The sequence below is a fragment of the Eurosta solidaginis genome, chromosome 4, assembly GCF_040869045.1.
Source record: "Eurosta solidaginis isolate ZX-2024a chromosome 4, ASM4086904v1, whole genome shotgun sequence".
Lineage (NCBI taxonomy): Eukaryota > Metazoa > Arthropoda > Insecta > Diptera > Tephritidae > Eurosta > Eurosta solidaginis.
In genome coordinates, this window is record NC_090322.1 from 19,661,236 (window position 1) to 19,673,554 (window position 12,319).

At 40.3% G+C, this 12,319-nt stretch overlaps 1 protein-coding gene across 2 annotated transcripts in view; it reads right to left on the minus strand.

The window, feature by feature from the left end:
* Positions 1-8,367: 8,367 nt before the first annotated feature.
* Positions 8,368-12,319, minus strand: part of LOC137249204 (zinc finger protein 665-like) — a 146,921-nt gene continuing 142,969 nt past the window's right edge. For both annotated transcript variants that reach the window (XR_010952287.1, XM_067780506.1), the window contains one exon: positions 8,368-8,811. Coding sequence is in view for 1 of the 2 variants with exons in the window: in XM_067780506.1 (XP_067636607.1) it covers positions 8,767-8,811 (45 nt within the window). In the remaining variant the exon portion in view is untranslated. The remainder of the gene's footprint in view (positions 8,812-12,319) is intronic.

Genomic DNA, 12,319 nt, shown 5'->3' on the forward strand with positions numbered 1-12,319 from the left:
TATCGACTTAAGAAAATGTTCGAATTCATGAATCGGTAACAATTTAGGTAAATGGAAAATATAAACGATGATTGATGTTTCTGTAGATAGCTATATATGTGCATGAGCGAACCTATGCACATATGTATGCATATATATCGAAGTCACAGGAATGGAACCGGGAGTTTTGGGATTTTGGGAAAAATGTACAAAATGTATATTTATATGAGATACTTATCACGTTGGCTTAGATGTGCTGACGCTGAAGATGTATCCTCTTAATCCTGGTCGTCTTGATGTGACGGCGGTGATTTGTTCAAAAAAAATACTTCGTTGACTATGATGTGTCCTCGACGATGATCGAAAATTAAGTGACAATAGACTATATACTATGCAACACTGGAAGCAATTCCAATGTCGCATTCGAAGTTCCAATTACAGCAGGGATGCTTGTAAAGGAATTTTTTGCAGGGATGCATGGGTGCATGAGCGCAAGTCATGCGAAGACTTTAAGTGACGTAAGTCGCTTAAACACTTATTATTTTTTTTTAATTATGCAAAGTGAGCATTTAAATTTTTTATATAACCTTTCTTTTAATGCTTTAATTTAATAACTTGGTGAATTGGGTGATGCAAAATCCGTGTTAAGCTGGCATTGAAAGCGACTGTTTTTTTGTTTAAATTACTTTTGAATGGATTAAAAGAGATCAATTTCGCAAATTGGAAGAGAGGCTCGGCCTTAGATCTCTTCGGAGGTTATCGCGCCTTACATTTTTTTATTTAATTTCGCAATTGGATTCCTATAACTGGCAGTGGGGCGCATCCGTTGATAACCCCTTCGACTATATCGGACCAATTTTTGACATGAACAATAAATGGCCTAGACAGTCTTAAATGAGTAGAAAATACATTAACGCGCCGAACGCCGCCGCCGCGCCGATATTTTTGACATTTGGCGGCGGCATGCGAAAAACGACGAAAATTGGCGGCGTATATCGCTAGTTGGTTTTCTATAAACTAACGTGCACTATTGTCTGTTTATTTGCTATGAAAAAGCTAAGTACTTCAGCACATGATAAAAAGATTAGAAGGTAAAACCCATTGTGGATAAGACAAGTGTGCATAGACGTCAAAATTGCAAATAGAATGGATCACCTGATTTTTTATTGACTATCGGTGACTCAGTCTGTATCTCTTTCTATCACCCGCTGAAGGCAGCTGGCCCTATGCGCCGCCATATTGAGCATCCTGACAAAAGGCTGCTAAAACACTTAAAAGCATGATAAAAGATTAGAAGGTAAAACCCATGATTCAATCACAAGAGGTTTGCTCGACAGACACATTTTTTGACAATTGCAGCCATTTTGCTCCCAAATCGAATTGACAACCGTTAACTGTGTTGTTTCTTTGCGAATTTTCGAAAAATATTAGTAGTAGAAATAGGAAGCAATCAGTTTACAAATACCCGATAAGTTCTTAACTGCATAATTCCTTAGAACATTTATTTTAATTTTATGATGAATTTATTAACTATGCCATGATCTATTAGTGTGGCTGAACATAGGTTTTATGAAAAGTACGGACACCAAGGTATCGTGCACTTTCGTAAACCTGTGAACATACGAAACCTAAACCAATTCAAAATTCATCGTTCAACGTCAAAACCTCGACTATTAAATCGATTCACGTAAAAATGTCATTAGTAAATAATGGAGATGCCATAACGAAATGTACTCATTGGGCATGTTAACTTATTCAGGTAAAAGTCTAGAACAGGACTGCTAATACGCGTCCAAAAATATCGAGATAGGTGACCTCGACAACAATAATCCTAAGGCGGAAAAGAAAAATTGTATCTCTGTCCCGAGATATGTGCAGTTGAAGTTGGCAATTTTCATGTGTTTGTTGTAATCTTTTTGTGCACTGAAAAAGATTTTGTGTACAAAGGGAATTTGCACGCATTTAATTTTGATCCGACCTCATTGGTGGACCGGCCAGGGTAATTTTTTATAAGCTCGGCTGAAGGCCGTCAACGAAACCCGGGGTAATTTTCGGTTTTTCGAAAATATCTTTTGAACGAGCTAGAATATTTATTTCCGCCCTCGAATTATTGGTTTAGAATGTTGTTCAAAAATACACTATCAATATTTTTTTCAAAAACTCCCTATATGAGCATAAGCTCAATGCATTTTGACATAAGAGGGAGTTAATGAAAATCATTCTGAGGCGTTCTTCAATCTAATTCTAATATAGGGCATTTTTGTGACAAATCATGAAATGGGAAGTTTTTGAAAAATATTTTGAGATAGGACGATATTGAAAAGGCAGCCGACATGGTCTGCCAAAAAAAATGTAAAAGAAAATGGCTTATTGTCTTAGAAATTTATATTCCGGTCTTGACTTTGACAGAAGAGTCCAGCTTTTATGCGGTCCTGTTACACAGGGAGTATTCAACTTTTTATTCTGAAATTTCGGAAAGCTCCTTTACCTTGAGTATTAATGGAAGTCTTCCGTTAATTTAGAATATTCGGAACAGGTTCGTTTTATACTACCTCACGAGGTCCGAATATATCAAATAAGTATATACTACATAATATTCCAAATATAAATTGTTTCCCCAAATTCTTAAATGGGGACGAATTTTCCGAACATACGGAATGAATAAGTTAACATGCTCAATGAGTACATTTCGTTATGGCATCTCCGATATTTACTAATTACATTTTTATGTAAACCGATTTACTAGTCGAGTTTTTGACGTTGAACGATGAAATTTGAAGTGGTTTAGGTTTCGTATGTTCATAAGTTTACGAAAGTGCAAGATTCCTTGGTGTCCGTACTTTTCAAAAAATTAGCTATGTTCAGCCACACTAATAGATCAAGGCATAGTTAATAAATTCATCATAAAATTAAAATAAATATTCTAAGGAATTATGCAGTTCAGTACTTATCGGGGATTCTGATTGCTTCTTATTTCTACTACTAATATTTTTCGAAAAATTGCAAAGAAACTACACAGTTAATGGATGTCAATTCGATTTGGGAGCAAAATGGCTGCAATTGTCAAAAAATTCGTCTGTCGAGCAAACCTCTTGTGATTGAATCATGGGTAAAACCATTCTCTCCTCGGCGGCCATAATCGTCTTTTGATTTTTAAAAAATTTTTAAAACATCTCTCCAAAAACTTTTGTGAATGCCAAATCAAAGGAAACTACAGAAATTTGTTACTTTTTCTAATGTGAGATAAAATAATTATAATAAATTTATCGAAAGTTATTTTAAAATGTTAACCTTTTGTTTCTTGCCATTACTAGCACACTGATAAAAGGGACACCTTTTTCCATTTTGACGTTCAGTCGAAAACTTGGTCTTAATGTCAAGAAGATAACAGCGCTAGAATGACATCAAGCTTATCATAAATCGGGTCCTTATCGGCTGCGACAGAACTTTTCCGTCCACCGAATTGTTATTGCAAAAAAGCTCCACTCAATATGCTCCTTTGCGTCATGTGGGGATAATCAAATTGAGACAAGACGACCGGCGTCTTCCTAAGAAGTCGGCATTTTTTTTGCAATGCCTGGAAAGGTTCACCGAGCATGAAATTAAAAGAAACCCTTGAAGATTCGCATACATTTGCGAGCCAGCATCTGTTCTGTTCTAGTTCATGTTGTTGTTGTTGTTGTAGCAATGCTTCGCCCCACCTAACAGCCGCGACGGATCACAAATTGTCATCAATATCCTCTAACGGGAGTCCAAGGAAACTTGCCGTTTTAACAGGGGTGGACCATAAGGAAAGTGGTGTTAGAGGCGTTGGTTCCACATTACAATTAAAGAGATGGTTGGTGTCATGTGGGGACACATTGCAAGCGGGGCATACATTTTGTATGTCGGGGTTGATTCTGGATAGGTATGAGTTTAACCTGTTACACTAACCAGAACGAAGTTGAGCAAGAGTGACACGCGTTTCCCTGGGGAGTATGCGTTCCTCTTCAGCGAGTTTTGGATACTTTTCTTTAAGTACGGGATTCACCGGGCAATTCCCGGCATAAAGGTCCGACGCCTGTTTATGGAGTTCACCAAGGACCTGCTTGTGTTTTTTCGCTTCATACGGCTGGGTTCTCAGGTGCCGTATTTCCTCAAAATGCTTACGGAGATGACTCCTTAAGCCCCTAGGCGGTGCTGGTTCATCAATCATATGTCTGTTGTGATGCTCAGGTTTCTGGGTATTCAACAGGAACTGTTTGGTCAGCATCTCATTTCTCTCCCTGATGGGACATAAGACATAAGAAGACAGCCCGTGGCAATTCTGAGAGCAGTATTTTGGCAGGCCTGTAGCTTCTTCCAGTGGGTAATTTTTAGGCTTGGCGACCATATGGGTGACGCGTAGCACGTAATCGGCTGGCTAATTGCTTTGTATGTAGTCATGAGCGTTTTTTTATCTTTTCCCCAGGTACTGCCAGCAAGGGATTTGAGGATTTTGTTACGGCTCTGAATTCTCGGAACAATTGCGGCTGCGTGCTCACCAAAATGTAGATCCTGATCAAACGTCACACCCAAGGTTTAGGGGTGTAGGACAGTCGGTAGCGTAGTGCCATCGACGTGGATGTTCAAAATGGTCGATATTTGGGACGTCCATGTTGTAAATAAGGTCGCGGAAGAATTAGTCGGTGATAATGCCAGGTTTCGCGAGGCGAAAAAACTGGCGAGATCAGGGGGGGGTAGCCGTTTATTTTATTGCATAGCTCATCGATCTTTGGGCCTGGGCCTGTGGCCATTATTGTGCAGTCATCGGCGTAGGAAACGATTGTGACTCCTTCCGGTGGTGAAGGTAGCTTAGAAATGTAGAAATTAAACAAAAGTGGGGATAGGACACCACCCTGTGGCACCCCTTGTTTAATTCTACTTGGTTTTGATGTTTCGTTTCTAAATTGCACCGATGCCTGCCGACCACCCAGATAATTTGTGGTCCACCTTTTAAGACATGGGGGAAGGGTAGACCCTTCCAGGTCTTGCAGTAACGAGCCATGGTTGACCGTATCAAAAGCTTTTGATAGGTCTAGCGGTACGAGTACTGTTATATGGTGGGGGTATTGATTTAAACCGCAATTTATCTTGGTGCTAATGGCATTTAGCGCGGTGGTAGTGCTATGGAGTTTTCTGAAGCCATGCTGATGAGAGGCTAGCTGCAAATTTGCTTGGAAATAAGGGAGCAAAATGGCTTCAAGCGTCTTTGCTACTGGCGATAGGAGAGTTATCGGACGATACGTCTCTCCTATGTTAGCTGATTTCCCAGGCTTTAGTAGCGGGACCACCTTGGCCATTTTCCATTTCTCGGATATGACAAAGGTGGAAAGAGACAGGTTGAAGACATGCGCTAAATATTTGAAACCCTCTTTCCCTAGGCTTTTAAGCATCGGCATGGCTATGCCGTCTGGGCCCACTGCTTTGGATGGTTTAGCGCGACCAATGGCGCTCTCAACCTCTTTAGCGGTGATGGTGATTGGTGACGCGCTGAATTTGTGTTTATGTGCGTGTCTATTGGCACTCCGTCTACCTTTGTCGACCGTAGAATGCATTATATATTGTCGGCAGAAAGCGCTCGCGCATTTTTTCGTATCCGACAGCACTTTGTCGCCAAAGGCGATGGAAACTTTGTCTTTGTGCTTAGTCGGATTCGATAGGGACTTTACGGTGGACCAAAATTTACCCACACCGGTAGAGAGGTTACAACCTCTTAGGTGCTCCTCCCATTTCACCCGCTTGTGTTCGCCCACCAGCAATCTGATGCGTTGGTTTATATCCCTTATTTGGGGGTCGCCTGGATCAAGCTGTCTTATAAGGTCACGTTCTCTCGCTAAGTTTGCGGCCTCCGCCGGGAAGTGGGCCGTATTTCGGGAATTCTCCCGGCGGGAATGAAACGTGCCGAGGCGGATTCAATGACCCTACGGAAGGCACGCTCCCCTTGGCGGGCATCAGTCGGGATAGGGAGGGCAGCAAAGAGGTTGTCTGTAAAAGATTTATATTCTTCCCAATTTCCTTTTTTTGAAGTTTATGAAAGTGCGTTTTTCGGTGACGATAAATTCGGCGGTCCGCTCGAGCGAAATAAGTATAGGCAGGTGGTCGGATGCCAATGTTACCATCGGCTGCCAGTTGACACAGTTTACGAGTTCTGCGCTCACGATTGATCTGCGAAGATATCTGGCGAACTGTGACAGCTTCCTACCATACGTGTGGGGGCGTCTCCGTTTATTGTGCAGAACGTTATTTCTTCTATTTGATCCGCCAACATCTCACCCCTACTGTCCGCCCGCAAGTTTGAGTGCCATAGATCGTTATGGGAATTGAAATCGCCCAAGATAATGCGATTGTTGCCAGTGAATAAGGGCGGTATCCACTGGGGCAATAGGTGGCAGGAGGGATGTAGATGTTGATGATTTCTAGGTTTGCATCGCCTGACCGGAGAGATAGGCTTTGACGTTCTAAGACATTGTCCCTGCGGTCGATTCCAGGATCAAATATATAATATTGCACAGAGTGGTGTATGATAAACGCGAGGCCGACTCCATTTCCGCTCTCGCGGTCTTTCCTGTGGACATTACTTGCTGTGAGTTTAGTCTCTTGAATCGCAGCAATGCGGATGTTGTGCCGCTTCATGAAATCAACTATCTCCGTAATCTTCCCAGTTAGTCCATTACAGTTTAACTGCAGAATTCTGAAGTGCATAAGGGGAGACGCCGCCACTCTGGGGGTGACGGGTGACTACGCCTGGGTTGTGGAAGGCCAGGACGCAATTGCTGTTGTGGCCCTGGGACTGTGCGTCCTTGGGCAAGCATTGGGGTACCCGGATGATTTGGGTTTGCGACTTGGCAACATGGCGTGGTGAAACCCGTCGGGGGGTTGCCGTCGCGGAGGCCAGAACATCTAGGAAAGTGGCGCCACCCAAGGCAGGAGCTGCATTGGGCGGATGTCGCAAACATATATATTCTGTGCTGGCAAACGGTGCAAACGGAGGTAGGGACTAAGAGTCTGTTTCCCTGACCTACACGATTGCTGCCGGAAAAGTGGGGGGGGGGGGGGGGGGGGAGAAGACGAGGGCAGGGGCTGATGCTCAGCATTGCTACCGACTCTACTACGAAGTAGTTATGAGTGGTATAGCTCTTTGAGTTGTTGGCGCCGTGGGGCGCGAGTACTTGTTGTGGCTTGCCGAGTAGCGGGGCTGCTGGAAGGTAGTGGGGGGGGGGGGGGGGGGGGGCTTAGGCGTAGACTACGGGACGCCCTTGGGCGTGAACAGCACGGAGCCATAAAAGATTTATAAAAGTTACGTGGACGTCGGGTTTTGGGATCAAGCCCAGAACAGCCTGTCCGATGCAACCATCCCTTACACGAGACACACTGAACAGAGTATGACCGTCCTAAAAAGATTCTTTTCCGGCAGATGCAGCAAAACCATTTCTCAGGACCGGGGTCAGGAGACGGACCCGGATTGGATTCGATGCCTTCCCGGAGTAAGAGAATATGGAGCAGTCCTGCTGCAAGGAGCTGCTGGGAGGATGACAATTTGTGGGAGAGACGCAACAAATTAAATGGGGTTACACTGAAATGACAGTCCTTGGTCGGGAAAATCCCGAGTCGCTCCGGTACATAGAACCGACTGCCTTATTATAGTTCATATGACTGTCTTGTACATTTGTGGCCTGATGTTATTTCTGCAAGAGTGCCGGCTGCTAGCAGAATGCAAGTGAGTTTTTTGTGAATCGGGCCTCCGTATCAGTGCACAGGCCACCGGAAACTTCAAAAATCCCTAAATATGTCAAACAATTTTGAGTGGAACTACCTTCTTTTTTATAGCATGGTTTTACCTTGTTATATTTGTATCATGCTTCGGCAATGACCGAAAAGTATTCTGAGCTTATTATTTTGTCTGCACATGACGGAACTATATATAATTCCGCCATGCTTCTGCATTACTTTTCAGCTAACCACGATTCAACTTATTTAAACCAAAAAGTAAGTTAGCCTATTTCCATCTGTAATACATAACTGTTATAATAAAAATATTCCCGATCTTCAGTACATCACATTCAGCTGAAAGTCAACCTCAAGTGGCTTTTATTCTGGTTGCATGAAATCAGTTCGCCAGACGTTACGTTTATTTGTCTTTTTTTTGGGAGTTTTTTTTAGAAACTGCTTGAGCCCAAAACAATATCTGAAATTTGGCGTCAGAAGATACATTTTTTTCTCATATTTCAAAATTTTTTTCTGACTAAGAATTATTTCGGTTTGAGTTCTTTTAATTCCACAGTGGTTGCCATTGCAATGCTGCATGACTTTACAACCGGTTATTAGCTAACTTTCAGAAGTCACCTAAAAGTGAGTTATACTCTGGTATCCCGTAAAGTAGTCAACTATATTTACCTATTGGTAATTTATTGCTGCAGGTTATGGACATGATTCCCAGCCACACATATCATACTTTTATTTAGTTATTTATGTACATAGTTAAATTAAATTCAAAATTTTGATGTTGATAGCTAGGACATAATTCACTACCACTCCGTCATCCCTTTCTCATAGCAAGAGTTCTCAACGTTCATGCAAAAGCATACAAAATTAATAGTAAATCCGTTTTTTGTATCATTGAATGTGTTATTAGAATCGCTAAATTGTTCTTAATCGATTATCACGGCTGTCACAATGGACGTGATTTCGAGCAACTGCATTCCAACCAACTGTCCACATTACTGTTTTCGATAATTTAGCGTAATAAGCACGAGTTTGGTGTAATCCTTATAATACTCCTTGTTTTTCTGTACTGTGTGGCATAAGGTTTATCTGAAAGATAATGTTATGTATAAGGCTTACAACACATTTAAAATAAAGTTCACATAAGGGATTATTAGACGCCATTAGTAAGAAAATAACTACATTATTAGAAGGCTTATAGATCAATTAGAATAAGGGTTACATAAGGAGATAAATATACCACTTTTGTATTACGAGCTTTTATATAAGGATACAACCCACTAAAAATCAAGCATAAGGCGTTATAATACGATTGAGTAAAACAATTTAATTAGAATAAATATTGATTTCCTATGATCCGGGTGAAAAAGAAATTCTTTTAGCCATGTGAACCCGTTCACTTGAGTAAAATTTAAGATATCTTGTTGACATTTTATATGTGGATTCCATGGCACTCAGCTCGCATAGCTATTTAAAATGAGCGACATCAGACAATACCCACGCCCACATTTTAGGTATATACATATATTTTAGAAAACCTCAAAAACGTGATTATTCAGTAAATGATTTCATGTGTTGGTTGAAACACTTATGTACCTCTAATTAAAATATTCAATAAGGAACGTAGTGCCGCTCATTTCTGAAAAATTCAATTTTTAAAATATTATGGGTCAAAATTCAAAAACGGTTTAAGTTGCTATTAAAAAACTTGGTAAACTACTTAATTGTCTTAGGGAACGAGTCTGGAAAAATTACAGAACTTGGTAAAGAGCCACGCGCAGTTTTATACCTATAGAAGAGATTTAAAGAGACCGTTAAAGGATATAACAGGCTACGTATCTGCAAAAAAACTTCTACAGTGTATATATTCCATGAAAATGAAAAAAATTTACAAAATTGGAAATGGAGGGGAGGTTTTCCTCTTTTTTCTCCAAGCACTTTCTAACGTTTCGAGAGCTATAAGTAGAACGCCAGTTAAGTCTCTTGACAAATTTCGGTACACATATTTTCCCCATAACAAGTGATAGAACTTAAAAAAAAAGTATCGATGCCGGTACTCTTTTAAAATACTCGGATAAAAGTGTCGACTCTAGTGCTCATACTCAGTAAAAGGTATCGAGAATACTCGATCGAAGTGAGTACTTGGGAATTGTAACCAAAGTGAAGAAACTTTTTTCTAAAACGAGATCGTATGTTTCGAATTTAGAAGAAAAAAGTAAGGAAGTTTAAGGTTGGATAAAGCCGAACATTATATACCAAGTTGTCTGCTTACATATATTTTAAGGATACGTTTAAAGAAAAACGTCACGAACGAAATTATTTACAAGAAACTAGTTATAAATATTCAAACTCGGTAAAAGTTCATCTGAATCGCAGATGCCGTTCGGAGTGGGCATAAAATATGAACGTCTCGTCCACCCAATTCGTAAGGAAAATTAAAAATAGCACGACGCTAATTGGAAGAGAAGCTCGGCCTTAATCTCCTCTGAGGTAAAACGACTCAAGTATTTTTTATGAAACTAAACCTTTTGTGGAGGCAATAGCTAAATAGGACGGGATCAGAACTTGTAGTGTTATTACGTATCATGTATATATCGCAAATTTTGGTAAGATTAAAACTGTAAGCACCTTTTTTTAAGTAGTCGGGGTCTTTAACAGCAGCATAATGTCCAAGTGGAGAGTTGTGAATTGCCTAAATGCGTTTTTTCCAAAATATTTAAATTATTTTAGGGCTGAAAACTTAAAAAATAAAATCCAGTACTTCTTATTTATAATTTTTCCAATATAAAAAAATTATCCGTCAAATAAACTTTAAGTGGATGTAGTGTAGGTTAAAATTAGGTTAAGATTAAATCAGGCCCGACGAGAGGGGGAATGGGGGGATTCCCCCGGGCCCGGGGTTTTTGAGGGGGCCCGCGATTTAGAGGTACTAAGATATTTTTTTTTTAATTTAGGGGAGTTTTTAGTTGTTCCATGTGCAATTTTTAAGCCGAATTTCAAAAGCAACGAATATCTGCACTTCGTTTTAATATTATAGTGAAGTATGAAAATCAATTTGAAAAGTCCTTTTCCTTAAAATTTAAGAATAAATAATTATTTTATCATTATTGTTATGATAAATTTTTTCTTAATTGAAAAAATTATTAAATTAGAATAGAAGAAAGAAAACATTTTTGTTAGGCCTTGAGCTCGATTCGAACCCGCGATCATACAAATCAGTAGGCCGATATAACAACACAGAATAAATATTTCATTTGGCAGCTGCCTCAAAACGAGTTTATAGAAATTTGTGCAAAACACGTGAGGGAAACTATATTAGATCAACGCAAGAAAGCCAAGTATATTGCTAGCCTGATGCTAGTCACGTTGACTACGTTCATTTTGTGCTACCTCCATTTCAATTCGAAAGCAACAAATTTTACAGTTCAAGAACGGTTTTTGGCTTTCGTGGATTGTAACCAAAAAACTGGTCAGGAAATCGCTGATTTTATTTGCCATACTCTAGGTAAACACGAAATCCCATTAAGAGATTGTCGTGCACAAGAGTACGAAAACGGCGCCAATATGAAAGGAGCTTACAACGCAGCACAACGTCTCGACAAAAACTCGAATGCTGATTACTCTCCTTGTGCAACCCACAGTCTCAATTTATGTGGTGTTGATGCTGCAGAATGTTGTACGGCTGCAATTACTTTCTTCGGAATTGTACAAAAATGTTTTACCTTTTTCAGCAGCAGTCCACAACGATGGGACATCCCAAAAAAAAAATTTACCGAACTGTCTTTACAGTTTTTCAAACACTAGGTGGTCGGCTAGAATTGAGGCAATGTTCCAGGTTTAACACAAGCACTAAACGCATTAATTAAGCTAAATTTGACTGCACAAGCATACGGAGATGTTACTGGTATTCTCAAGTACATCAACAAGTTCGAATGTAACTTGCTGTCCTCAATTTGGCTCAAAATACCGACTACCATTAATGAAAGAAACGTCGTACTCCCAAGCTAGAGGCGCCACCATAGATTTTGAGGTCCGACATCTAGATGCTTTATTAGTTGATTTGAAGTCGAACAGGAACCAATGGGATACAATTTTAAACGAAAGCAAAACAGTTGCTATTCAATTGAACATCTCGCCAAAGTTTCCGGACATTCGAAAGAGAAACCCCAAAAGACGTTTTGAAGATAATGGAAATGAGATGATTACGGATGATACAGAGTCTGATTTTAAAAACAATACATTCTTGGTGATCGCTGATTCGGTAATCACTGGCACTACTGAACGATTTGCAGCTACGAGATATCTGAACGAGACGTTTTCCCTTTTGTGGCAATTTGAAGACATTGATGAACTACGGTTCGGCCGAGCGCAGCAAAATTAGTCGAAAAATACAAGCCGGATGTTTCTCAAAGCTTGGTTGGTTGGTTGCTGTGCTGCCCGGCTATCGAGCCGCGCCCAAGTAACGCTCTAGTCGCCATTTTGATGCACTTTCGCTTGGAACCAATTATAACCACTTGGTTAAAACAATAAACCTTCTGATGTCCTTGATGCGGCAGTTTGAAACCGCCCTTAAGTCCGGAAACACATAGCTGCCTAG